Source organism: Bombina bombina, chromosome 7 (genome assembly GCF_027579735.1).
Source record: "Bombina bombina isolate aBomBom1 chromosome 7, aBomBom1.pri, whole genome shotgun sequence".
In the NCBI taxonomy this organism is placed as follows: Eukaryota; Metazoa; Chordata; class Amphibia; order Anura; family Bombinatoridae; genus Bombina; species Bombina bombina.
Window position 1 is genome coordinate 451,472,283 of NC_069505.1, and position 27,741 is coordinate 451,500,023.

The 27,741-nt window shown below is 41.4% G+C and overlaps 1 protein-coding gene across 6 annotated transcripts in view; it reads left to right on the plus strand.

The window, feature by feature from the left end:
* Positions 1-27,741, plus strand: part of LOC128666689 (uncharacterized) — a 257,961-nt gene that overhangs the window by 46,858 nt on the left and 183,362 nt on the right. For 5 of the 6 annotated variants that reach the window (XM_053721418.1, XM_053721417.1, XM_053721422.1 and 2 more), the window contains 3 exons: positions 10,011-10,118; positions 11,202-11,309; positions 11,846-11,953. In XM_053721418.1, coding sequence (XP_053577393.1) covers positions 10,011-10,118; positions 11,202-11,309; positions 11,846-11,953 — 324 coding nt within the window. The remainder of the gene's footprint in view (positions 1-10,010; positions 10,119-11,201; positions 11,310-11,845; positions 11,954-27,741) is intronic. The other variant, XM_053721423.1, reaches the window with a different exon arrangement.

The window sequence follows — 27,741 nt, forward strand, 5'->3', positions numbered from 1 at the left end:
CAACCAATGGTTTGAGCAGGATTTACGCTGTTTCTGCTCTCAACAACAGGACACTTGGGCTACCTACTTACCCCTTGCTGAGTTTGCATATAATAACAACAAAAGCTCTACAACCGGTTATAGTCCCTTTTTCATTAATTATGGGTTACACCCAAAAAAAAAATTTTGTTCCCAAAGATTGATACACCTTGTCCTCAAGTTAATGACCTCATAAACGATATCTCGGCCACCTTTTCTACTGTACTTGACAACATTCTCCAGGCTCAGTCTTCTCAACAGAAGTATTACAATCTTTGTCATCGGGCTAACCCCCAATACTCAGTGGGACAATATGTCTGGCTTTCCACAAAAAAACTCAAAATTTCATACCCCTGTAGGAAACTGGGCAAACTGTATATCGGGCCATACCTTATCCTCCGAGTGAATAATCAGGTCACTATGACCTTACAACTTCCATCCTCTTTCAAGATTCACCCGACGTTTCACGTCTCTTTAATTAAGCCTTGTGTCTCTCCACCCGCTGTCCCTGCACAGATGGACACTACCCTTGCGGTTGATCCTGATGTACAGTATGAGGTGCATAGCATTTTGGATTCCCGCATCCGCCGGGGAGTTCTTTTTTATCTGGTACATTGGAAGGGTTTCGGTCATGAGAATGATTCCTGGGAGCCTGCTTCAAATGTTTCTGCTCCTAGGTTGGTTTCCCTTTACCATAGACGTAACCCGGACCGACCCAGACCTTGAACCTCGCTGTGGTTCTTTAAGGGGGGGGGGGGGCTATGTAAGGTTTAACTGCCTCTAACCTGCATTTATTCCAGTCTCTTTAAGCCAACCTGCCTATTTAAACTGCCTCCTCTCAGCCTTCATTGCTGGTTAATTGAGAATCTCTCTGCAGTGAACACTGTTTCAAGATTAACAACAAACTTGCCTTTCCCTGCTATCCTCATTCCGAGGAGTGAATCACAGCTTCCTGCTGTCATCTCCGCTACTCACTGAATGTATCAGCTGTGTGCCGATGAAGCGTTCCACAAACTACCTCATCAGATACAGACGCCAGCTTCTCTCTGTGCCGCACACGCTGTCAGCCTCCCTACACGCTGCCTGAGACACGAGCCGCCTCTCTTCATAGAAGTCACCGGACATTAGGGATTCAGGTCAGATTGCTCCAATATACTGGTCTCAGGTTCCTCTTGTATATTCAAGTCTGCAGTTTCCACTTAATAACTACTGTGACCGCTCGTCTCAATCTCTTATATTCCTCCGTAGTGAGAAGCTACAGTTATACTTCCTCCGCTCTATTTAGCAGCTCTCATTTACTTTCGCCGTCCGTGTGATAAGTTATTTGCTAACCTCTGTGCAATAACTAGATCCACAAACGGCATATATTATTTCACAAGGGTAACCTCCATACATACCCTGGTTTCCTTTGTGTAACAAAACTCATATATAAACGCTATATTCAGTTGTTAAAGATAAATAGTGGGTTAAACCTCCAGATTTTAGAATAATCATTGTTACAGTAACCAGGTTGTTACACATACAGGGAGCACTAAATCAGGGGTTTAATAAGGTTTATAAGCACAGAGCTGTGTAGTTACTATAATGTGTATGTTGTGCTGTTGGCCACACACAGAGAGCACTAAATCAGGGATTTAATAAGGTTTATAGGCACAGAGCTGTGTAGTTACTATATTGTGTATGTGGTGCTGTTTGTCACATACAGGGCACGCTAAATCAGGGGGTTAATAAGGTTTATAGGCACAGAGCTGTGTAGTTACTATAATGTGTATGTGGTGTTGGTCATATACAGGGAGCACTAAATCAGGGGTTAATACGGTTTATAGGCACAGAGCTGTGTAGTTACTATAATGTGTATGTGGGGTTGTTGGTCACATACAGTGAGCACTAAATCAGGGGTTTAATAAGGTTTATCGGCACAGAGCTGTGTAGTTACTATATTGTGTATGTGGTGCTGTTTGTCACATACAGTGAGCACTAATTCAGGGGTTAATAAGGTTTATAGGCACAGAGCTGTGTAGTTACTATATTGTCTATGTGGTGCTGTTGGTCACATACAGGGCGCACTAAATCGGGGTTAATAAGGTTATAGGCACAGAGCTGTGTAGTTACTATAATGTGTATGTGGTGTTGTTAGTCACATACAGGGAGCACTAAATCAGGGGTTTAATAAGGTTTATAGGCACAAACCTGTGTAGTTACTATAATGTGTATGTGGTGCTGTTTGTCACATACAGGGAGCACTACATCGGGGTTAATAAGGTTTATAGGCCCAGAGCTGTTTAGTTACTATGTGTATGTGGTGTTGTTGGTCATATACAGGGAGAACTAAATTAGGGGTTAATAAGGTTTATATGCACAGAGCTGTGTAGTTACTATAATGTGTATGTGGGGCTGTTGGTCACATACAGGGCACACTAAATCAGGGGTTTAATAAGGTTTATAGGCACAGAGATGTGTAGTTACTATTTCTTTCATGTAATTGGCAAGAGTCCATGAGCTAGTGACGTATGGGATATACAATCCTACCAGGAGGGGCAAAGTTTCCCAAACCTCAAAATGCCTATAAATACACCCCTCACCACACCCACAATTCCGTTTTACAAACTTTGCCTCCTATGGAGGTGGTGAAGCAAGTTTGTGCTAAGATTTCTACGTTGACATGCGCTTCTCAGCATTTTGAAGCCCGATTCCTCTCAGAGTACAGCGAATGTCAGAGGGATGTGAAGGGATTTTCACCTATTGAATGTAATGATTTCCCTAACAGGGCTCTATTTCATAGGTTCTCTGTTATCGGTCGTAGAGATTCATCTCCTACCTCCCTTTTCAGATCGACAATATACTCTCATATACCATTACCTCTACGGATAGCCAAACCAGTACTGAAACAGTTATCTGCTGTATGTGGATGGGTGTCTTTTTGTTAAGTATGTTTTTTATAACTTAAGTCACCCTAGCTATGGTCTGGCACTTTATGCATTTATATAAAGTTCTAACTATATGTATTGTACTTGTGCAGACTGTTAGCTTCATATTTGGGAAATAAAACATATTAAGAAATATTTTTTTCTTACCTGGGGTTTAGTCTTTTTTCAAATTGACTACTTTTTACTCTTTCAAATTGCGGGCAGCATTAGGCCAGCGGGTGCGCCAAATGCTAGACTTTTTTGCATCAATCTTGGCGTGAGAATTTTTTGGCGCAAAAAGTACGTCCGTTGATGCAAGTTCGTCAGTTCCGGCGTCGTAGTTGACGCGGAAGTCTTACACACGGTTGCGTCGTTAGTGACGCAAGTGTGTCATTTCCGGAGATTGTTGGCACCAAAAAAAATTCTCTTACGTTGTACGTCATACTTGGCGCCACATTTTTTTCATTAGTTTTATACCCCATTGCTGTTTGCCTCTTGCCTTTCTCTATGTCAGAGGGCTATGCTGTTTGAATTTTTTTCCCCATTCCTGAAATTGTCATATAAGGAGATTGATAATTTTCCTTTATATGTTGATTTTTCTTTTACATTTTGCAAGATGTCTCAATCTGATCCTGCCTCAGAAGTATCTGTTGGAACGTTGCTGCCTGACATCGGTTCTGCCAAAGCTAAGTGCATTTGTTGTAAGATTGTGGAAATTATATCTCTGAATGTCATTTGTAATAGTTGTCATGATAAACTTTTACATGCAGATAATGTATCCATCAGTAATAGTACATTGCCAGTTGCAGTTCCTTCAACTTCTAATGTACATGATATACCTATGAATTTTAAAGAATTAGTTACTGATTCTATTCAGAAGGCTTTGTCTGCATTTCGTCCTTCTAATAAACGTAAAAGGTCTTTTTAAAACTTCTCATAAAGCTGATGAAATTTCAAATGACCGACAACATAATGATTTATCCTCCTTGGATGAGGATCTATCTGATTCAGAAGATCCCTCCTCAGATATTGACAGTGACAAATCTACTTATTTGTTTAAAATAGAGTATATTCGTTCTTTGTTAAAAGAAGTGTTAATTACTTTGGATATGGAGGAAGCTAGTCCTCTTGACATTAAGACTAGTAAGCGTTTAAATGCTGTTTTTAAACCTTCTGTGGTTAGTCCAGAAGTTTTTCCTATTCCTGATTCTATTTCTAATATGATTTCTAAGGAATGGAATAAGCCAGGTACTCCTTTTATTCCTTCTTCAAGGTTTAACAAATTGTATCCTTTACCAGCAATGTCTTTAGAGTTTTGGGGAAAGATCCCCAAAGTTGATGGGGCTATTTCTATTCTTGCTAAACGTACCACTATTCCTATGGAAGACAGTACTTCTTTTAAAGATCCTTTAGATAGGAAACTTGAATCCTATCTAAGGAAAGCCTATTTATATTCAGGTCATCTTCTCAGGCCTGCAATTTCTTTGGCTGATGTTGCGGCTGCATCAACGTTTTGGTTGGAGAATTTAGCGCAACAAGAATTGGGTTCTGACATATCTAGCATTGTTCGGTTACTGCAACATGCTAATCATTTTATTTGTGATGCCATTTTTGATATTATCAAAATTGATGTTAGATCCATGTCTTCAGCTATTTTAGCTAGAAGAGCTTTGTGGCTTAAATCTTGGATTGCTGATATGACATCTAAGTCTAGATTATTATCTCTTTCTTTCCAAGGTAATAATTTATTTGGTTCTCAGTTGGATTCTATTATTTCAACTGTTACTGGAGGAAAGGGTTTTTTTCTGCCTCAGGATAAAAAACCTAAGGGTAAATCTAAGGCTTCTAACCGTTTTCGTTCCTTTCGTCAAAATAAGGAACAAAAATCAAATCCTTCCTCCAAGGAATCTGTTTCCAATTGGAAGCCTTCCTCAAATTAGAATTTACCAAGCCTTTTAAAAAACCAAAGTCAGCCCCTAAGTCCGCATGAAGGTGCGGCCCTCATTCCAGCTCAGCTGATAGGGGGCAGATTAAGGTTTTTCAAGGATTTTTGGATAAATTCTGTCCAAAATCAATGGATTCAGAGCATTGTCTCTCAAGGGTATCAAATGGGATTCAGAGTAAGACCTCCTGTGAGAAGATTTTTTTTCTCTCGCGTATCCCAGCCAGTGATAATTTCGTCGACTAAAATGACTATAAAACTAAAGAAATTCTGATGACTAAAATACGACTAAAACTAAAATGACATTTTAGTCAAAAGACTATGACTAAAACTAAATCAAAATTACATTTTAGTCAAAAGACTATGACTAAAACTAAATCAAAATTTGCTGACAAAAACATTTTATGCAAGGTGTTATAATCAATCCATATCCAATTACTTCTCTTTTGTAAAATTTACGAAACTTAATTTTATTAAATTTTAAGATAAATAAAGACATGTTCTATACCACAACTGTTAAATCTGTTAGATCTGTATTGCATGTTCAAACCTTAATACCACAAATAAAAACAGGTTAATAAACCTTTACTCCAGGAGTATATAATGAGTTTGGAAGTTCTAGAGCAGTGCTAATCTTTGCCGAAAATTTTACGAATCTGTGAACAATCAATTGATTCCTCCTATAGAAATAAGCATAAACCACGAATATGGGTTTGTTATGCCTGTGCTAGCTGCAGAAACTTTTTGTTGTGTTGAGTTACTTGATACCTGTTTTAATTATTAACAGAGAACTGTTAAAGTTTTTATATTAGGTAATATGTGCAATACAGCCAATACAGTTTACAGTTTTGATTTTTTATATTTTAAAGTTGCACTTCTGTTTGTTTATGAAACTTGGTTTTATTTAATTTTAAGTTTAATAAAGATGTTACATATCACAACAGCTAAATCTGTGTCTATATTGCATGTTTAAACCTTAATACCATAAATATTAACAGGTGTTATGTTTACTCCTGGAGTATATAATCAGTTTGCAAATTATAGAGAAATGCTCAAATAATGCATTACACTTTAACTAAACCCCTTAGATTTTAGTCGACTAAAATCTACTGGAGATTCAGTCGACTAAAACTAGACTAAAACTAAAACAATTCAGATGACTAAAATAAGACTAAAACTAAAATGGCATTTTAGTCAAAAGACTAAAACTACTACTAAATTGAAATTTGCCGTCAAAATTAACACTGATAAATCCAGTAAAAGCTCAGGCTTTCCTGAAGCAGGTTGGTGAGCTGTTTGGGGATCTCTGACAGCACAAGGGGTTTGGAAATCTCAAGAGGCGAGATAACCAATCAATATTTTAGAACTCCGTGCAATTCTCAGAGCTCTTCAGTTTTGGCCTCTGTTGAAGAGAGAACCGTTCATTTGTTTTCAGACAGACAATATCAAAACTGTGGCATATGTCAATCATCAGGGTGGGACTCACAGTCCCCAAGCAATGAAAGAAGTATCTTGGATACTTGTTCGGGCGGAATCCAGCTCCTGTCTAATCTCTGCGTTGCATATCCCAGGTGTAGACAATTGGGAGGCGGATTATCTCAGCCGTCAGACTTTACATCCAGGGGAGTGGTCTCTCCATCCAGATGTATTTTCTCAGATTGTTCAGATTTGGGGTCTTCCAGAGATAGATCTCATGGCCTCTCATCTAAACAAGAAACTTCCCAGATACCTGTCCAGGTCCAGGGATGTTCAGGCGGAAGCAGTGGATGCGCTGACACTTCCTTGGTGTTATCATCCTGCTTACATTTTCCTGCCTCTAGTTCTTCTTCCAAGAGTGATATCCAAAATCATCATGGAACAATTGTTTGAGTTGCTGGTGGCTCCAGCATGGCCACACAGGTTTTGGTATGCGGATCTTGTTCGGATGTCCAGTTGCCAACCTTGGCCACTTCTGTTAAGGCCGGACCTTCTGTCTCAAGGTCAATTTTTCCATCAGGATCTCAAATCATTAAATTTGAAGGTATGGAAATTGAACGCTTAGTATTAAGTCATAGAGGTTTCTCTGACTCAGTGATTAATACTAAGTTACAAGCTCGTAAATCTGTTTCTAGAAAGATTTATTATCGAGTTTGGAAGACCTACATTTCCTGGTGTTCTCATAAATTCTCTTGGGATTCTTTTAGAATTCCTAGAATTCTACAGTTTCTTCAGGATGGTTTGGATAAGGGTTTGTCTGCAAGTTCCTTGAAGGGACAAATCTCTGCCCTTTCTGTTTTATTTCACAGAAAGATTGCTAAACTTCCTGATATTCACTTTTTTGTACAGGCTTTAGTTCGTATTAAGCCCGTCATGAAATCAATTTCTCCTCCTTGGAGTCTTAATTTGGTTTTGAAGGCGTTACAGGCCCCTCCTTTTGAGCCTATGCATTCTTTGGACATTAGACTACTTTCTTGGAAAGTGTTGTTCCTTTTGGCCATCTCTTCTGCTAGAAGAGTTTCTGAGCTATCTGCTCTTTCTTGTGAATCTCCTTTTCTGATTTTTCATCAGGATAAGGCGGTTTTGCAGACTTCATTTAAATGTTTGCCTAAAGTTGTGAATTCTAACAACATTAGTAGAGAAATTTTTGTCCCTTCCTTGTGTCCAAATCCTAAGAATTCTTTGGAAAGATCCTTACATTCTTTGGATGTGGTAAGAGCTTTGAAATATTATGTTGAAGCTACTAAAAATTTCTGGAAGACTTCTAGTCTATTTGTTATATTTTCTGGTCCTAGGAAAGGTCAGAAGGCCTTTGCTATTTCCTTGGCTTCTTGGTTAAAGCTTTTGATTCATCAAGCTTATTTGGAGTCGGGTCAGGCCCCGCCTCAGAGAATTACAGCTCATTCTACTAGATCAGTATCCACTTCGTGGGCTTTTAAGAATGAAGCTTCAGTTGATCAGATTTGCAAAGCAGCAACTTGGTCTTCTTTGCATACATTTAATAAATTCTACCATTTTGATGTATTTGCTTCTTCAGAAGCAGTTTTTGGTAGAAAAGTTCTTCAGGCAGCTGTTTCAGTTTGATTCTTCTGCTGATGTTTTAAGTTTTTCTTTTCATTATGAGAATAACTTATATTTTGGGTTGTGGATTATTTTTTCAGCGAGAATTGGCTGTTGTTTATTTTTGTCCCTCCCTCTCTAGTGACTCTTGAGTGGAGTTCCACATCTTGGGTATTGATATCCCATACGTCACTAGCTCATGGACTCTTGCCAATTACATGAAAGAAAACATAATTTATGTAAGAATTTTACCTGATACAGGGCGCACTAAATCAGGGGTTTAATAAGGTTTATAAGCACTGAGCTGTGTAGTTACTATAATGTGTATGTGATGCTGTTGGTCACATACAGGAGCACTAAATCAGGGGATTAATAAGGTTTATAGGCACAGAGCTGTGTTGTTACTATAATGTGTATGTGGTGCTGTTGGTCACATACAGGAGCACTAAATCAGGGGGTTAATAAGGTTTATAGGCACAGAGCTGTGTAGTTACTATAATGTGTATGTGGTGCTGTTGGTCACATACAGGGAGCACTAAATCAGGGGTTTAATAAGGTTTATAAGCACAGAGCTGTGTAGTTACTATAATGTGTATGTTGTGTTCTTGGTCACATATAGGGAGCACTAAATCTGGGGTTTGTTATTGTTTATAGTCACAATGCTCTGTAGTTACTATAATGTGTATTTGGTTTTCTTGGTTGTATACCACTTTTGGCGTTAATTAGGGCTTTTTTTATTTTTATTATTTTAACTTTTCTTTTTGAGTTAGATTTTGTTATTTGTGAATTATTTGTATTGTAGGGGGTTATTGATTTTTAAATGCTAAAGAGCTGATCACTTTTGGGCAATGCCTTACAAAAGGCCCTTTTAAGGGATATTGTAATTTATTTTGTTAGGGTTTAGGTTGTTTGTTTGTTTTATGTGTGTTTTTTATTTTATGGGGCATGTAGTTTAGTGTTAGGTATAATGTTGTTGTTGTTTTTTTCATTTTGGATACTGTAGCTTATTATTTTATATAACTTATTTATTGATTTAATTTTTATTTTAATATAGATTTTTTTTTGTAATTTAGGGGATTAGTTTTGAAGAGGGTAGTTTATAGGGGGGATTAGTTGTTAGTGTAGTTCTAGTTTGCATTGGGAGGTGGCGGTTTAGGCCTTAATCTCCTAACCACCCTCTATACCAATATTAGGGTTGATTAGGTTTGTGCAGCTTAGGGGTACATTTATCTACAATTTTTAAAATATTATGCATTCTTATGTATGATGCATATTCTTTTAACCATTCTATATAAATTAATATGTATTTATTTTTCTTTGAGATTTTGTATTTATTTTAAACATAAATATATATATTTTAAAATTTGATGTTCATCTTACAAAAAGCAGTAGTATAACAATTGTATTATTACATAACTGGCATGCAGTTATGTGATACTATAATTATACTGCAACTGTCTTTTATAACATTAATATCTATTTTAAATAAATATATATATTTATATTTAAAATAATAAATACATCAAGCAAAAATATCTATCTACATTTTAATTTATATGGCCATGCATTTTATTTCAAACATTGTTGATATAATGAAGTCGGGCCTTGCATTGATATTCAATTTTTAAACTGTTGTGCATGTATATTGCATAAAGCTTTAAGTATTGCATATACATTAAAGTGTATTTATGTTAGCTTGTTTTGTAAATTAGTGATAACATAGATATATATGTTAATATAACTTTGTTATACTAGTCAATATCATTAAATTATAGTTTTACATGACAGGCATGCAGTAATGTAGAGCTATGTTGTTAATTATACTGTCTTTAATTATATGAACATAAGAAATAACAGATAACGTCCTACTGTAATTACATGGTGTCTAGAGGGAAACCCGGCAGTGGGATATTAAATGTACAGACTTCTGTTATATAAGTTTATGTTACACCCTGTACTGTGTACTATCGGGTAACTTCCTGCTGTAATTACAGGGCATCTAGAGGAAAACCCGGCACTGGGCTATTAAATATACAGACTTCTTTTATAGAAGTGTATGTTACACCCTGTACTGTGTACTATCAGGTAAATTCCTGCTGTAATTACAGGGTGTCTAGAGGAAAACCCGGGCACTGGGCTTTTAAACGTGAAGGAAGAGGATGAGACAGATGACATGAATAGTCATCAGACTGAAATACATTGGTCCCTCCCTGCGGGTGAGTAGTAATACGTGAGAGTCTGCCGGGGCTGTGCACACAGTTACTTACTGCTCTCTTATGTAGTTTACTGTCTGCTTTATAAGCGTTGGGGCTGTGCACACAGTTACTAACTGCTCTCTCTTATGCAGTTTACTGTCTGGTTTATAAGTGCTGGGGCTGTGCACACTGTTACTTACTGCTCTCTCATGTAGTTTACTGTCTGGTTTATAAGTGCTGGGGCTGTGCACACTGTTACTGCTCTCTCATGTAGTTTACTGTCTGGTTTATAAGTGCTGGGGCTGTGCACACAGTAACTGCTCTCTCATGTAGTTTACTGTCTGGTTTATAAGTGCTGGGGCTGTGCACACAGTTACTTACTGCTCTCTTATGTAGTTTACTGTCTGCTTTATAAGCGTTGGGGCTGTGCACACAGTTACTAACTGCTCTCTCTTATGTAGTTTACTGTCTGGTTTATAAGGGCTAGGGCTGTGCACACAGTTAATTACTGCTCTCTCATGTAGTTTACTGTCTGGTTTATAAGTGCTGGGGCTGTGCACACAGTTACTTACTGCTCTCTTATGTAGTTTACTGTCTGCTTTATAAGCGTTGGGGCTGTGCACACAGTTACTAACTGCTCTCTCTTATGTAGTTTACTGTCTGGTTTATAAGGGCTAGGGCTGTGCACACAGTTAATTACTGCTCTCTCATGTAGTTTACTGTCTGGTTTATAAGTGCTGGGGCTGTGCACACAGTTACTGCTCTCTCATGTAGTTTACTGTCTGGTTTATTAGCGCTGGGGCTGTGCACACAGCTACTTACTGCTCTCTCATGTAGTTTACTGTCTGGTTTATCAGGTAACCTCCTGCTGTAATTACAGGGTGTCTAGAGAAAATCCCAGCACTGGGCTATTAAATATACAGACTTCTGTTATATATGTTTGTTACACCCTGTACTGTACTATCAGGTAACTTCCTGCTGTAATTACAGGGCATCTAGAGAAAAACCCGGCACTGGGCTATTAAATATACAGACTTCTGTTATATAAGTTTATGTTACACCCTGTACTGTGTACTATCAGGTAAATTCCTGCTGTAATTACAGGGTGTCTAGAGGAAAACCCGGGCACTGGGCTTTTAAATATGAAGGAAGAGGATGAGACAGATGACATGAATAGTCATCAGACTGAAATAAATTGGTCCCTCCCTGCGGGTTAGTAGTAATACGTGAGAGTCTGCTGGGGCTGTGCACACTGTTACTTACTGCTCTCTCATGTAGTTTACTGTCTGGTTTATAAGCGCTGGGGCTGTGCACACAGTTACGTACTGCTCTCTCATGTAATTTACTATCTGGTTTATAAGTGCTGGGGCTGTGCACACAGTTACTGCTCTCATGTAGTTTACTGTCTGGTTTATAAGTGCTGGGGCTGTGCAAACAGTAACTACTCTTTCATGTAGTTTACTGTATGGTTTATTAGCTCTGGGGCTGTGCACACAGTTACTTACTGCTCTCATGTAGTTTACTGTCTGGTTTATAAGTGCTGGGGCTGTACACACAGTTACTTACTGCTCTCTCATGTAGTTTACTTTCTGGTTTATAAGTGCTAGGGCTGTGCACACAGTTACTTACTGCTCTCATGTAGTTTACTGTCTGGTTTATAAGTGCTGGGGTTGTGCACACAGTTACTTACTGCTTTCTCATGTAGTTTACTGTCTGGTTTATCAGGTAACCTCCTGCTGTAATTACAGGGTGTCTAGAGGAAAACCCAGGCACTGGGCTTTTAAACGTGAAGGAAGAGGATGAGACAGATGACATGAATAGTCATCAGACTGAAATACATTGGTCCCTCCCTGCGGGTGAGTAGTAATACGTGAGAGTCTGCCAGGGCTGTGCACACAGTTTCTTACTGCTCTCTCATGTAGTTTAATGTCTGCTTTATAAGCGCTGGGGCTGTGCACACAGTTTCTTACTGCTCTCTCATGTAGTTTAATGTCTGCTTTATAAGCGCTGGGGCTGTGCACACAGTTACTTACTGCTCTCTCATGTAGTTTACTGTCTGGTTTATAAGTGCTGGGGCTGTGCACACAGTTACTGCTCTCTCATGTAGTTTACTGTCTGGTTTATAAGTGCTGGGGCTGTGCACACAGTTACTTACTGCTCTCATGTAGTTTACTGTCTGGTTTATAAGCGCTGGGGCTGTGCACACAGTTACTTACTGCGATCTCATGTTCTTTACTGTCTAGTTTATAAGCGCTGGGGCTGTGCACACAGTTACTTACTGCTCTCTCATGTAGTTTACTGTCTGGTGTATACAGGGAGTGCAGAATTATTAGGCAAGTTGTATTTTTGAGGATTCATTTTATTATTGAACAACAACCATGTTCTCAATGAACCCAAAAAACTCATTAATATCAAAGCTGAATAGTTTTGGAAGTAGTTTTTAGTTTATTAGTTATAACTATTTTAGGGGGATATCTGTGTGTGCAGGTGACTATTACTGTGCATAATTATTAGGCAACTTAACAAAAAACAAATATATACCCATTTCAATTATTTATTTTTACCAGTGAAACCAATATAACTACTCAACATTCACAAATATACATTTCTGACATTCAAAAACAAAAACAAATCAGTGACCAATATAGCCACCTTTCTTTGCAAGGACACTCAAAAGCCTGCCATCCATGGATTCTGTCAGTGTTTTGATCTGTTCACCATCATCATTGCGTGCAGCAGCAACCACAGCCTCCCAGACACTGTTCAGAGAGGTGTACTGTTTTCCCTCCTTGTAAATCTCACATTTGATGATGGACCACAGGTTCTCAATGGGGTTCAGATCAGGTGAACAAGGAGGCCATGTCATTAGATTTTCTTCTTTTATACCCTTTCTTGCCAGCCACGCTGTGGAGTACTTGGACGCGTGTGATGGAGCATTGTCCTGCATGAAAATCATGTTTTTCTTGAAGGATGCAGACTTCTTCCTGTACCACTGCTTGAAGAAGGTGTCTTCCAGAAACTGGCAGTAGGACTGGGAGTTGAGCTTGACTCCATCCTCAACCCGAAAAAGCCCCACAAGCTCATCTTTGATGATACCAGCCCAAACCAGTACTCCACCTCCACCTTGCTGGCATCTGAGTCGGACTGGAGCTCTCTGCCCTTTACCAATCCAGCCACGGGCCCATCCATCTGGCCCATCAAGACTCACTCTCATTTCATCAGTCCATAAAACCTTAGAAAAATCAGTCTTGAGATATTTCTTGGCCCAGTCTTGACGTTTCAGCTTGTGTGTCTTGTTCAGTGGTGGTCGTCTTTCAGCCTTTCTTACCTTGGCCATGTCTCTGAGTATTGCACACCTTGTGCTTTTGGGCACTCCAGTGATGTTGCAGCTCTGAAATATGGCCAAACTGGTGGCAAGTGGCATCTTGGCAGCTGCACGCTTGACTTTTCTCAGTTCAGGGGCAGTTATTTCTCCAACATTGGTGTGTCCGGTCCACGGCGTCATCCGTACTTGTGGGAATATTCTCTTCCCCAACAGGAAATGGCAAAGAGCACAGCAAAAGCTGCCCATATAGCCCCTCTTCAGGCTCTGCCCCCCAGTCATTCTGTTTGCCGCTCTGAACAAGTAGCATCTCCACGGAGATGGTGAAGAGTATGTGGTGTTAGTTGTAGTTTTTTATTCTTCTATCAAGAGTTTGTTATTTTAAAATAGTGCCGGTTTGTACTATTTACTCTAAAACAGAAAAGGATGAAGAGTTCTGTTTAAAAGAGGAGTATGATTTTAGCAGCAGTAACTAAAATCAATTGCTGTTCCCACGCAGGACTGTTGAGCCCAGTGAACTTCAGTTGGGGGGAACAGTTTGCAGACTTTTCTGCTCAAGGTATGACTAGTCCATTTTCTAACAAGACTGAGTAATGCTAGAAGACTGTCATTTTCCCTCTTTGGGATCGGTAAGCCATTTTCTTAGACTCATAACAGAATGAAGGCTTATTAATGGGCTATATACTGGTTGACACTTTTGTGGGCTAAATCGATTTGCTTTACTCGATATTTATATGTGGTTTGAAGTGTTTTTAAAATTTGAGAATAATTGGGTAACGTTTTTAGGCGCCAGGCAGTCGTTTAGACACCTTTCCAGTCAGGAAGGGCCTTTCACTCTAGTAGGCAGAGCCTCATTTTCGCGCCATAATTGCGCAGTTTCTTTTGGATGCAGTGCATGCAGCTTCATGTGAGAGGGTCTGGTGGCCATTAAAAACGTTCCTGGAAGGCTTATTTTTGTGACGAATAACCCCCAAGGACAGGTGAAGCCGCAGCAAACGCTGTGGCTGGGACTGTAGTGGGTTTAAAATTGCAAATTGATAAAACAGCTCCGGTTTCCTCATTTAAGGGGTTACAAACTTGTGCTCTGTTTAACATTTAAAGAGACAGTAACGGTTTTTGTTTAATATCCTGTATAAGCCTGTCTAATATGTCTGTACCTTCAGATAGATCATGTTCTGTATGTATGGAGGCCAAGGTGGCCCCCCCTTCAAATGTATGTGATAATTGTGCCATGGCGTCCAGACAAAGTAAGGACAGTACTGTCACATTTAATAAGGTTGCCCAAGATGATTCCTCAAATGAAGGTAGTGGGGATAGTTCATCATCCTCTCCTTCTGTGTCAATACCAGTTATGCACGCACAGGCGATTCCTAGTGCATCTAGCGCGCCAATGCTTGTTACTATGCAACAATTAACGGCAGTAATGGATAATTCTATAGCTAATATTTTATCCAAAATGCCAGCATTTCAAAGAAAGCGTGATTGCTCAGTTTTAAATACAGTGGAGCAAGAGTGCGCTGACGATAATTTATCTGTCATACCCTCACACCAGTCAGAATTGGCAGTGAGGGAGGGTTTGTCGGAGGGAGAAATTTCTGATTCAGGAAGAATTTCTCAACAGGCAGAACCTGATGTTGTGACGTTTAAATTTAACTTAGAGCATCTCCGCGCTTACTTAAGGAGGTACTAACTACGCTGGATGATTGTGACTCTTTGGTCATTCCAGAAAAATTGTGCAAAATGGACAAATTTCTAGAGGTCCCGGTGCACCCTGATGCCTTTCCAATACCTAAAAGGGTGGCGGACATAGTGACTAAGGAGTGGGAGAAACCAGGCATACCTTTTGTCCCACCTCCTGTATTTAAGAAAATGTTCCCCATGGTCGACCCAAGGAAGGACGCATGGCAAACAGTCCCTAAGGTTGAGGGGGCAGTTTCTACGCTAGCCAAACGCACGACTATTCCCATTGAGGACAATTGTGCTTTCAAAGATCCTATGGATAAAAAAATTGGAGGGTTTGCTTACAAAGATTTTTGTTCAGCAAGGTTTCCTCCTCCAACCAATTTCGTGCATTATTCCTGTCACTACGGCGGTGTGTTTTTGGTTCGATGAACTAGAAAAGTCGCTCAATAAGACTCCATATGAGGAAGTCATGGACAGAATTCACGCACTTAAGTTAGCTAATTCCTTTATTTTAGATGCCGCTTTGCAATTGGCGAGGTTAGCGGCAAAAAATTTAGGGTTTGCAATTGTGGTGCGCAGAGCGCTCTGGCTAAAGTCTTGGTCGGCGGATGTATCTTCCAAGACAAAATTGCTTAATATTCCTTTCAAAGGTAAGACCCTTTTTGGGCCAGAATTGAAGGAAATTATTTCAGACATCACTGGGGGAAAGGGCCATGCCCTCCCACAGGATAGGCCTTTTAAGGCTAAGAATAAGTCCAATTTTCGTTCCTTTCGTAACTTCAGGAACGGACCGTCTCCTAACTCTGCAGCCTCTAGACAAGAGGGTAATACTTCCCAGGCTAAGCCAGCTTGGAAACCAATGCAAGGCTGGAACAAGGGTAAACAGGCCAAGAAGCCTGCTGCTGCTACCAAGACAGCATGAAGGGGTAGCCCCCGATCCGGGACCGGATCTAGTAGGGGGCAGACTCTCTCTCTTTGCTCAGGCTTGGGCAAGAGATGTTCCGGATCCCTGGGCACTAGAAATAGTCTCTCAGTGTTATCTTCTAGAATTCAAGGAACTTCCTCCAAGGGGAAGGTTCCACATGTCTCGCTTATCTTCAGACCAGATAAAGAGACAGGCATTCTTACATTGCGTTAAAGACCTGTTAAAAATGGGAATGATACACCCAGTTCCAACAGCGGAACAAGGTCAGGGGTTTTACTCAAACCTGTTTGTAGTTCCCAAAAAAGAGGGAACTTTCAGACCAATTCTGGATTTAAAAATTCTAAACAAATTCCTCAGAGCTCCATCGTTCAAAATGGAAACCATTCGAACAATTTTACCTACAATCCAGGAGGGTCAATATATGACTACCGTGGATTTAAAGGATGCGTACCTACATATTCCTACCCACAAAGATCATCATCAGTTCCTAAGGTTCGCCTTTCTGGACAAACATTACCAGTTCGTGGCTCTTCCGTTCGGTTTAGCCACTGCTCCCAGAATTTTCACAAAGGTGCTAGGGTCCCTTCTAGCGGTTCTAAGACCGAGGGGCATTGCAGTGGCACCTTATCTAGACGACATTCTAATTCAAGCGTCGTCTCTTTCCAAGGCAAAGGCTCATACAGACATTGTTCTAGCCTTTCTCAGATCTCACGGGTGAAAGGTGAACGTAGAAAAGAGTTCCCTGTCTCCGTCAACAAGAGTTCCCTTTTTGGGAACAATAATAGATTCTTTAGAAATGAAGATCTTCCTGACAGAGGTCAGAAAGTCAAAGCTTCTAAACGCTTGTCAAGTTCTTCACTCTATTCTGCAGCCTTCCATAGCTCGGATTCATAAGATTCCAGTTGGACAACATGACGACTGTAGCTTACATCAACCATCAGGGAGGAACAAAGAGTTCCTTGGCGATGAGAGAGGTGTCCAAGATCATCAAATGGGCAGAGGATCACTCCTGCCACCTATCTGCAATTCACATCCCAGGAGTAGACAACTGGGAGGCGGATTATTTGAGTCGTCAGACTTTCCATCCGGCGGAGTGGGAACTCCACCCGGAGGTCTTTGCCCAGTTAACTCAATTATGGGGCATTCCAGACATGGATCTGATGGCGTCTCGTCAGAACTTCAAGGTTCCTTGCTACGGGTCCAGATCCAGGGATCCCAAGGCGACTCTAGTGGATGCATTAATGGCGCCTTGGTCGTTCAACCTAGCTTATGTGTTTCCACCGTTTCCTCTCCTTCCCAGGCTCGTAGCCAGGATCAAACAGGAGAAGGCCTCGGTGATTCTGATAGCTTCTGCGTGGCCACGCAGGACTTGGTATGCAGACCTGGTGAATATGTCATCGGCTCCACCATGGAAGCTACCTTTGAGACAGGATCTTCTAGTACAAGGTCCATTCGAACATCCAAATCTAGTTTCTCTGCAGCTGACTGCTTGGAAATTGAACGCTTGATTTTATCCAAGCGTGGATTTGCAAATTCAGTGATAGATACTCTGGTCCAAGCCAGAAAACCTGTGACTAGAAAGATTTACCATAAAATATGGAAAAAATATATCTGTTGGTGTGAATCCAAGGGATTCTCCTGGAGTAAAATTAAAATTCCTAAGATTCTTCCTTTCTCCAAGAGGGTTTGGATAAAGGGTTGTCGGCGAGTTCTCTAAAAGGACAGATTTCTGCTTTATCTGTTTTGTTACACAAACGCCTGGCAGCTGTGCCAGATGTACAAGCTTTTGTACAGGCTTTGGTCAGAATCAAGCCTGTTTACAGACCCATGACTCCTCCTTGGAGTCTAAATTTAGTTCTTTCAGTTCTTCAAGGGGTTCCGTTTGAACCTTTACATTCCATAGATATCAAGTTACTATCTTGGAAAGTTCTGTTTTTGGTTGCTATTTCTTCTGCTAGAAGAGTTTCTGAATTATCTGCTTTGCAGTGTGATCCACTCTATCTGGTGTTCCATTCAGATAAGGTCGTTTTGCGTACCAAGCCTGGTTTTCTTCCAAAAGTTGTTTCCAACAAGAATATTTATCAGGAAATAGTTGTTCCTTCTCTGTGTCCGAATCCAGTTTCAAAGAAGGAACGTTTGTTACACAATTTAGATGTAGTCCGTGCTTTAAAGTTCTATTTAGAAGCAACAAAGGATTTTAGACAAACCTCATCTTTGTTTGTCGTTTACTCTGGTAAGAGGAGAGGACAAAAAGCTACTGCTACCTCTCTTTCTGGCTGAAAAGCATTATCCGATTGGCTTATGAGACTGCCGGACGGCAGCCTCCTGAACGAATCACAGCTCACTCCACTAGGGCTGTGGCTTCCACATGGGCCTTCAAGAATGAGGCTTCTGTTGATCAGATATGTAAGGCAGCGACTTGGTCTTCTCTGCACACTTATGCCAAATTTTACAAATTTGATACTTATGCTTCTTCGGAGGCTATTTTTGGGAGAAAGGTTTTGCAAGCCGTGGTGCCTTCTGTTTAGGTAACCTGATTTGCTCCCTCCCTTCATCCGTGTCCTAAAGCTTTGGTATTGGTTCCCACAAGTAAGGATGACGCCGTGGACCGGACACACCAATGTTGGAGAAAACAGAATTTATGCTTACCTGATAAATTTCTTTCTCCAGCGGTGTGTCCGGTCCACGGCCCGCCCTGGTTTTTTAATCAGGTTTGAAAAATTTCCTTTCTCTATACACTACAGTCACCACGGCACCCTATAGTTTCTCCTTTTTTTTCTCCTAACCGTCGGTCGAATGACTGGGGGGCGGAGCCTGAGGAGGGGCTATATGGGCAGCTTTTGCTGTGCTCTTTGCCATTTCCTGTTGGGGAAGAGAATATTCCCACAAGTAAGGATGACGCCGTGGACAGGATACACTGTTGGAGAAAGAGGTAAGCCTTGGTTTTTCAACACGCTTCTTGCGACCCTGTTGACTATTTTGAATGAAACGCTTGATTGTTCGATGATCACGCTTCAGAAGCTTTGCAATTTTAAGAGTGCTGCATCGCTCTGCAAGATATCTCACTATTTTTGACTTTTCTGAGCCTGTCAAGTCCTTCTTTTGACCCATTTTGCCAAAGGAAAGGAAGTTGCCTAATAATTATGCACACCTGATATAGGGTGTTGATGTCATTAGACCACACCCCTTCTCATTACAGAGATGCAAATCACCTAATATGCTTAATTGGTAGTAGGCTTTCGAGCCTATACAGCTTGGAGTAAGACAACATGCATAAAGAGGATGATGTGGTCAAAATACTCATTTGCCTAATAATTCTGCACTCCCTGTAAGTGCTGGGACTGTGCACACAGTTACTTACTGCTCTCATGTAGTTTACTGTCTTGTTTATAAGTGCTGGGGCTGTGCACACAGTTACTTACTGCTCTCATGTAGTTTACTGTCTGGTTTATAAGTGCTGGGGCTGTGCACACAGTTACTTACTGCTCTCATGTAGTTTACTGTCTGGTTTATAAGTGCTGGGGCTGTGCACACAGTTACTTACTGATCTCATGTAGTTTACTGTATGGTTTATAAGCGCTGGGGCTATGCACACAGTTACTTACTGCTCTCATGTAGTTTACTGTCTGGTTTATAAGTGCTGGGGCTGTGCACACAGTTACTTCTCTCATGTAGTTTACTGTCTGGTTTATAAGTGCTGGGGCTGTGCACACAGTTACTTACTGCTCTCTCATGTAGTTTACTGTCTGATTTATAAGTGCTGGGGCTGTGCACACAGTTACTTACTGCTCTCTCATGTAGTTTACTGTCTGGTTTATAAGTACTGGGGTTGTGCACACAGTTACTTACTGCTCTCTCATGTAGTTTACTGTATGGTTTATAAGTGCTGGGGCTGTGCACACAGTTACTTACTGCTCTCTAATGTAGTTTACTGTCTGGTTTATAAGTGCTGGGGCTGTGCACACAGTTACTGCTCTCATGTAGTTTACTGTCTGGTATATAAGTGCTAGGGCTGTGAACACAGTTACTTACTGCTCTCTCATGTAGTTTACTGTCTGGTTTATAAGCGCTGGGGCTGTGCACACAGTTACTTACTGCTCTCATGTAGTTTACTGTCTGGTTTATAAGTGCTGGGGCTTTGCACACAGTTACTTACTGCTCTGTCATGTAGTTTACTGTCTGGTTTATAAGTGCTGGGACTGTGCACACAGTTACTTACTGCTCTCATGTAGTTTACTGTCTGGTTTATAAGTGCTCGGGCTGTGCACACAGTTACTTACTGCTCTCTCATGTAGTTTACTGTCTGGTTTATAAGTGCTGGGGCTGTGCACACAGTTACTTACTGCTCTCATGTAGTTTACTGTCTGGTTTATAAGTGCTGGGGCTGTGCACACAGTTACTTACTGCTCTCAGGTAGTTTACTGTCTGGTTTATAAGTGCTGGGGCTGTGCACACAGTTACTTACTGCTCTCAGGTAGTTTACTGTCTGGTTTATAAGTGCTCGGGCTGTGCACACAGTTACTTACTGCTCTCTCAGGTAGTTTACTGTCTGGTTTATAAGTGCTGGGGCTGTGCACACAGTTACTTACTGCTCTCTCATGTAGTTTACTGTCTGGGTTATAAGTGCTGGGGCTGTGCACACAGTTACTGCTCTCTCATGTAGTTTACTGTCTGGTTTATAAGTGCTAGGGCTGTGCACACAGTTACTTACTGCTCTCTCATGTAGTTTACTGTCTGGTTTATAAGTGCTGGGGCTGTGCACACAGTTACTTACTGCTCTCTCATGTAGTTTACTGTCTGGTTTATAAGTGCTAGGGCTGTGCACATAGTTACTTTCTGCTCTCATTTAGTTTACTGTCTGGTTTATAAGTGCAGGGGCTGTGCACACAGTTACTGCTCTATCGTGTAGTTTACTGTCTGGTTTATAAGTGCAGGGGCTGTGCACACAGTTACTGCTCTATCGTGTAGTTTACTGTCTGGTTTATAAGTGCTGGGGCTGTGCACACAGTTACTTACTGCTCTCATGTAGTTTACTGTCTGGTTTATAAGTGCTGGGGCTGTGCACACAGTTACTTTCTGCTCTCATGTTCTTTACTGTCTGGTTTATAAGTGCTAGGGCTGTGCACACAGTTACTTACTGCTCTCTCATGTAGTTTACTGTCTGGTTTATAAGCGCTGGGGCTGTGCACACAGTTACTTACTGCTCTCAGGTAGTTTACTGTCTGGTTTATAAGTGCTGGGGCTGTGCACACAGTTACTTACTGCTCTCAGGTAGTTTACTGTCTGGTTTATAAGTGCTCGGGCTGTGCACACAGTTACTTACTGCTCTCTCATGTAGTTTACTGTCTGGTTTATAAGTGCTGGGGCTGTGCACACAGTTACTTACTGCTCTCTCATGTAGTTTACTGTCTGGTTTATAAGTGCTGGGGCTGTGCACACAGTTACTTACTGCTCTCTCATGTAGTTTACTGTCTGGTTTATAAGTGCTAGGGCTGTGCACACAGTTACTTACTGCTCTCTCATGTAGTTTACTGTCTGGTTTATAAGTGCTGGGGCTGTGCACACAGTTACTTACTGCTCTCTCATGTAGTTTACTGTCTGGTTTATAAGTGCTAGGGCTGTGCACATAGTTACTTTCTGCTCTCATTTAGTTTACTGTCTGGTTTATAAGTGCAGGGGCTGTGCACACAGTTACTGCTCTATCGTGTAGTTTACTGTCTGGTTTATAATTGCAGGGGCTGTGCACACAGTTACTGCTCTATCGTGTAGTTTACTGTCTGGTTTATAAGTGCTGGGGCTGTGCACACAGTTACTTACTGCTCTCATGTAGTTTACTGTCTGGTTTATAAGTGCTGGGGCTGTGCACACAGTTACTTTCTGCTCTCATGTTCTTTACTGTCTGGTTTATAAGTGCTAGGGCTGTGCACACAGTTACTTACTGCTCTCTCATGTAGTTTACTGTCTGGTTTATAAGCGCTGGGGCTGTGCACACAGTTACTTACTGCTCTCATTTAGTTTACTGTCTGGTTTATAAGTGCTGGGGCTGTGCACACAATTACTTACTGCCCTCTCATGTAGTTTACTGTCTGGTTTATAAGCGCTGGGGCTGTGCACACAGTTACTTTCTGCTCTCATTTAGTTTACTGTCTGGTTTATAAGTGCTTGGGCTGTGCACACAGTTACTTACTGCTCTCCTGTAGTTTACTGTCTGGTTTATAAGTGCTGGGGCTGTGCACACAGTTACTTACTGCTCTCTCATGTAGTTTAATGTCTGGTTTATAAGTGCTAGGGCTGTGCACACAGTTACTTACTGCTCTCTCATGTAGTTTACTGTCTGGTTTATAAGTGCTTGGGCTGTGCACACAGTTACTTACTGCTCTCTCCTGTAGTTTACTGTCTGGTTTATAAGTGCTGGGGCTGTGCACACAGTTACTTACTGCTCTCTCATGTACAGGGAGTGCAGAATTATTAGGCAAGTTGTATTTTTGAGGATTAATTTTATTATTGAACAACAACCATGTTCTCAATGAACCCAAAAAACTCATTAATATCAAAGCTGAATAGTTTGGAAGTAGTTTTTAGTTTGTTTTTAGTTATAGCTATTTTAGGGGGATATCTGTGTGTGCAGGTGACTTACTGTGCATAATTATTAGGCAACTTAACAAAAAACAAATATATACCCATTTCAATTATTTATTTTTACCAGTGAAACCAATATAACATCTCAACATTCACAAATATATAGGGCTGCAACTAACGATTATTTTCATAATCGATTAATCGGCCGATTATTTTTTCGATTAATCGACTAATCGGATAAAAAGAGAATCAATAATAGTTTTCTCCAACATAGGTGTGTCCGGTCCACGGCGTCATCCTTACTTGTGGGATATTCTCTTCCCCAACAGGAAATGGCAAAGAGCCCAGCAAAGCTGGTCACATGATCCCTCCTAGGCTCCGCCTACCCCAGTCATTCTCTTTGCCGTTGTACAGGCAACATCTCCACGGAGATGGCTTAGAGTTTTTTAGTGTTTAACTGTAGTTTTTATTATTCAATCAAGAGTTTGTTATTTTAAAATAGTGCTGGTATGTACTATTTACTCAGAAACAGAAAAGAGATGAAGATTTCTGTTTGTATGAGGAAAATGATTTTAGCAACCGTTACTAAAATCCATGGCTGTTCCACACAGGACTGTTGAGAGGAATTAACTTCAGTTGGGGGAACAGTGAGCAGTCTCTTGCTGCTTGAGGTATGACACATTCTAACAAGACGATGTAATGCTGGAAGCTGTCATTTTCCCTATGGGATCCGGTAAGCCATGTTTATTAAGATAGTAAATAAGGGCTTCACAAGGGCTTATTAAGACTGTAGACTTTTTCTGGGCTAAATCGATTCATTATTAACACATATTTAGCCTTGAGGAATCATTTAATATGGGTATTTTGATAAGATTATATCGGCAGGCACTGTTTTAGACACCTTATTCTTTAGGGGCTTTCCCAAATCATAGGCAGAGCCTCATTTTCGCGCCGGTGTTGCGCACTTGTTTTTGAGAGGCATGACATGCAGTCGCATGTGTGAGGAGCTCTGATACATAGAAAAGACTTTCTGAAGGCGTCATTTGGTATCGTATTCCCCTTTGGGCTTGGTTGGGTCTCAGCAAAGCAGATACCAGGGACTGTAAAGGGGTTAAAGTTAAAAACGGCTCCGGTTCCGTTATTTTAAGGGTTAAAGCTTCCAAATTTGGTGTGCAATACTTTTAAGGCTTTAAGACACTGTGGTGAAATTTTGGTGAATTTTGAACAATTCCTTCATATTTTTTCGCATTTGCAGTAATAAAGTGTGTTCAGTTTAAAATTTAAAGTGACAGTAACGGTTTTATTTTAAAACGTTTTTTGTACTTTGTTATCAAGTTTATGCCTGTTTAACATGTCTGAACTACCAGATAGACTGTGTTCTGAATGTGGGGAAGCCAGAGTTCCTTCTTATTTAATTAAATGTGATTTATGTGACAATGACAATGATGCCCAAGATGATTCCTCAAGTGAGGGGAGTAAGCATGGTACTGCATCATTCCCTCCTTCGTCTACACGAGTCTTGCCCACTCAGGAGGCCCCTAGTACATCTAGCGCGCCAATACTCCTTACTATGCAACAATTAACGGCTGTAATGGATAATTCTGTCAAAAACATTTTAGCCAAAATGCACACTTATCAGCGTAAGCGCGACTGCTCTGTTTTAGATACTGAAGAGCATGACGACGCTGATAATAATGGTTCTGAAGGGCCCCTAAACCAGTCTGATGGGGCCAGGGAGGTTTTGTCTGAGGGAGAAATTACTGATTCAGGGAACATTTCTCAACAAGCTGAACCTGATGTGATTACGTTTAAATTTAAGTTGGAACATCTCCGCATTCTGCTTAAGGAGGTATTATCCACTCTGGATGATTGTGACAAGTTGGTCATCCCAGAGAAACTATGTAAAATGGACAAGTTCCTAGAGGTCCCGGGGCTCCCAGAAGCTTTTCCTATACCCAAGCGGGTGGCGGACATTGTAAATAAAGAATGGGAAAGGCCCGGTATTCCTTTCGTCCCTCCCCCCATATTTAAAAAATTGTTTCCCATGGTCGACCCCAGAAAGGACTTATGGCAGACAGTCCCCAAGGTCGAGGGAGCGGTTTCCACTTTAAACAAACGCACCACTATACCCATAGAAGATAGTTGTGCTTTCAAAGATCCTATGGATAAAAAATTAGAAGGTTTACTTAAAAAGATGTTTGTTCAGCAGGGTTACCTTCTACAACCAATTTCATGCATTGTCCCTGTCGCTACAGCCGCGTGTTTCTGGTTCGATGAGCTGGTAAAGGCGGTCGATAGTGATTCTCCTCCTTATGAGGAGATTATGGACAGAATCAATGCTCTCAAATTGGCTAATTCTTTCACCCTAGACGCCACTTTGCAATTGGCTGGGTTAGCGGCTAAGAATTCTGGGTTTGCTATTGTGGCGCGCAGAGCGCTTTGGTTGAAATCTTGGTCAGCTGATGCGTCTTCCAAGAACAAGCTACTTAACATTCCTTTCAAGGGGAAAACGCTGTTTGGCCCTGACTTGAAAGAGATTATCTCTGATATCACTGGGGGTAAGGGCCACGCCCTTCCTCAGGATCGGCCTTTCAAGGCCAAAAATAAACCTAATTTTCGTCCCTTTCGTAGAAACGGACCAGCCCAAAGTGCTACGTCCTCTAAGCAAGAGGGTAATACTTCTCAAGCCAAGCCAGCTTGGAGACCAATGCAAGGCTGGAACAAGGGAAAGCAGGCCAAAAAACCTGCCACTGCTACCAAGACAGCATGAAATGTTGGCCCCCGATCCGGGACCGGATCTGGTGGGGGGCAGACTCTCTCTCTTCGCTCAGGCTTGGGCAAGAGATGTTCTGGATCCTTGGGCGCTAGAAATAGTCTCCCAAGGTTATCTTCTGGAATTCAAGGGGCTTCCCCCAAGGGGGAGGTTCCACAGGTCTCAGTTGTCTTCAGACCACATAAAAAGACAGGCATTCTTACGTTGTGTAGAAGACCTGTTAAAAATGGGAGTGATTCATCCTGTTCCATTAGGAGAACAAGGGATGGGGTTCTACTCCAATCTGTTCATAGTTCCCAAAAAAGAGGGAACGTTCAGACCAATCTTAGATCTCAAGATCTTAAACAAGTTTCTCAAGGTTCCATCGTTCAAAATGGAAACCATTCGAACAATTCTTCCTTCCATCCAGGAAGGTCAATTCATGACCACGGTGGATTTAAAGGATGCGTATCTACATATTCCTATCCACAAGGAACATCATCGGTTCCTAAAGTTCGCATTCCTGGACAAGCATTACCAGTTCGTGGCGCTTCCTTTCGGATTAGCCACTGCTCCAAGGATTTTCACAAAGGTACTAGGGTCCCTTCTAGCTGTGCTAAGACCAAGGGGCATTGCTGTAGTTCCTTACTTGGACGACATTCTGATTCAAGCGTCGTCCCTTCCTCAAGCAAAGGCTCACACGGACATCGTCCTGGCCTTTCTCAGATCTCACGGATGGAAAGTGAACGTGGAAAAGAGTTCTCTATCTCCGTCAACAAGGGTTCCCTTCTTGGGAACAATAATAGACTCTTTAGAAATGAGGATTTTTCTGACAGAGGCCAGAAAAACAAAACTTCTAGACTCTTGTCGGATACTTCATTCCGTTCCTCTTCCTTCCATAGCGCAGTGCATGGAAGTGATAGGCTTGATGGTAGCGGCAATGGACATAGTTCCTTTTGCGCGCATTCATCTAAGACCATTACAACTGTGCATGCTCAGTCAGTGGAATGGGGACTATACGAACTTGTCTCCGAGGATACAAGTAAATCAGAGGACCAGAGACTCACTCCGTTGGTGGCTGTCCCTGGACAACCTGTCACAAGGGATGACCTTCCGCAGACCAGAGTGGGTCATTGTCACGACCGATGCCATTCTGATGGGCTGGGGCGCGGTCTGGGGATCCCTGAAAGCTCAGGGTCTTTGGTCTCGGGAAGAATCTCTTCTACCGATAAATATTCTGGAACTGAGAGCGATATTCAATGCTCTCAAGGCTTGGCCTCAGCTAGCGAGGGCCAAGTTCATACGGTTTCAATCAGACAACATGACAACTGTTGCGTACATCAACCATCAGGGGGGAACAAGGAGTTCCCTGGCGATGGAAGAAGTGACCAAAATCATTCTATGGGCGGAGTCTCACTCCTGCCACCTGTCTGCTATCCACATCCCAGGAGTGGAAAATTGGGAAGCGGATTTTCTGAGTCGTCAGACATTGCATCCGGGGGAGTGGGAACTCCATCCGGAAATCTTTGCCCAAGTCACTCAACTGTGGGGCATTCCAGACATGGATCTGATGGCCTCTCGTCAGAACTTCAAAGTTAGCTACGGGTCCAGATCCAGGGATCCCAAGGCGGCTCTAGTGGATGCACTAGTAGCACCTTGGACCTTCAAACTAGCTTATGTATTCCCGCCGTTTCCTCTCATCCCCAGGCTGGTAGCCAGGATCAATCAGGAAAGGGCGTCGGTGATCTTGATAGCTCCTGCGTGGCCACGCAGGACTTGGTATGCAGATCTGGTGAATATGTCATCGGCTCCACCATGGAAGCTACCTTTGAGACGAGACCTTCTTGTTCAAGGTCCGTTCGAACATCCGAACCTGGTCTCACTCCAGCTGACTGCCTGGAGATTGAACGCTTGATCTTATCGAAGCGAGGGTTCTCAGATTCTGTTATCGATACTCTTGTTCAGGCCAGAAAGCCTGTAACTAGAAAGATTTACCACAAAATTTGGAAAAAATATATCTGTTGGTGTGAATCTAAAGGATTCCCTTGGGACAAGGTTAAGATTCCTAAGATTCTATCCTTCCTTCAAGAAGGATTGGAAAAAGGATTATCTGCAAGTTCCCTGAAGGGACAGATTTCTGCCTTGTCTGTGTTACTTCACAAAAAGCTGGCAGCTGTGCCAGATGTTCAAGCCTTTGTTCAGGCTCTGGTTAGAATCAAGCCTGTTTACAAACCTTTGACTCCTCCTTGGAGTCTCAACTTAGTTCTTTCAGTTCTTCAGGGGGTTCCGTTTGAACCCTTACATTCCGTTGATATTAAGTTATTATCTTGGAAAGTTTTGTTTTTGGTTGCAATTTCTTCTGCTAGAAGAGTTTCAGAATTAT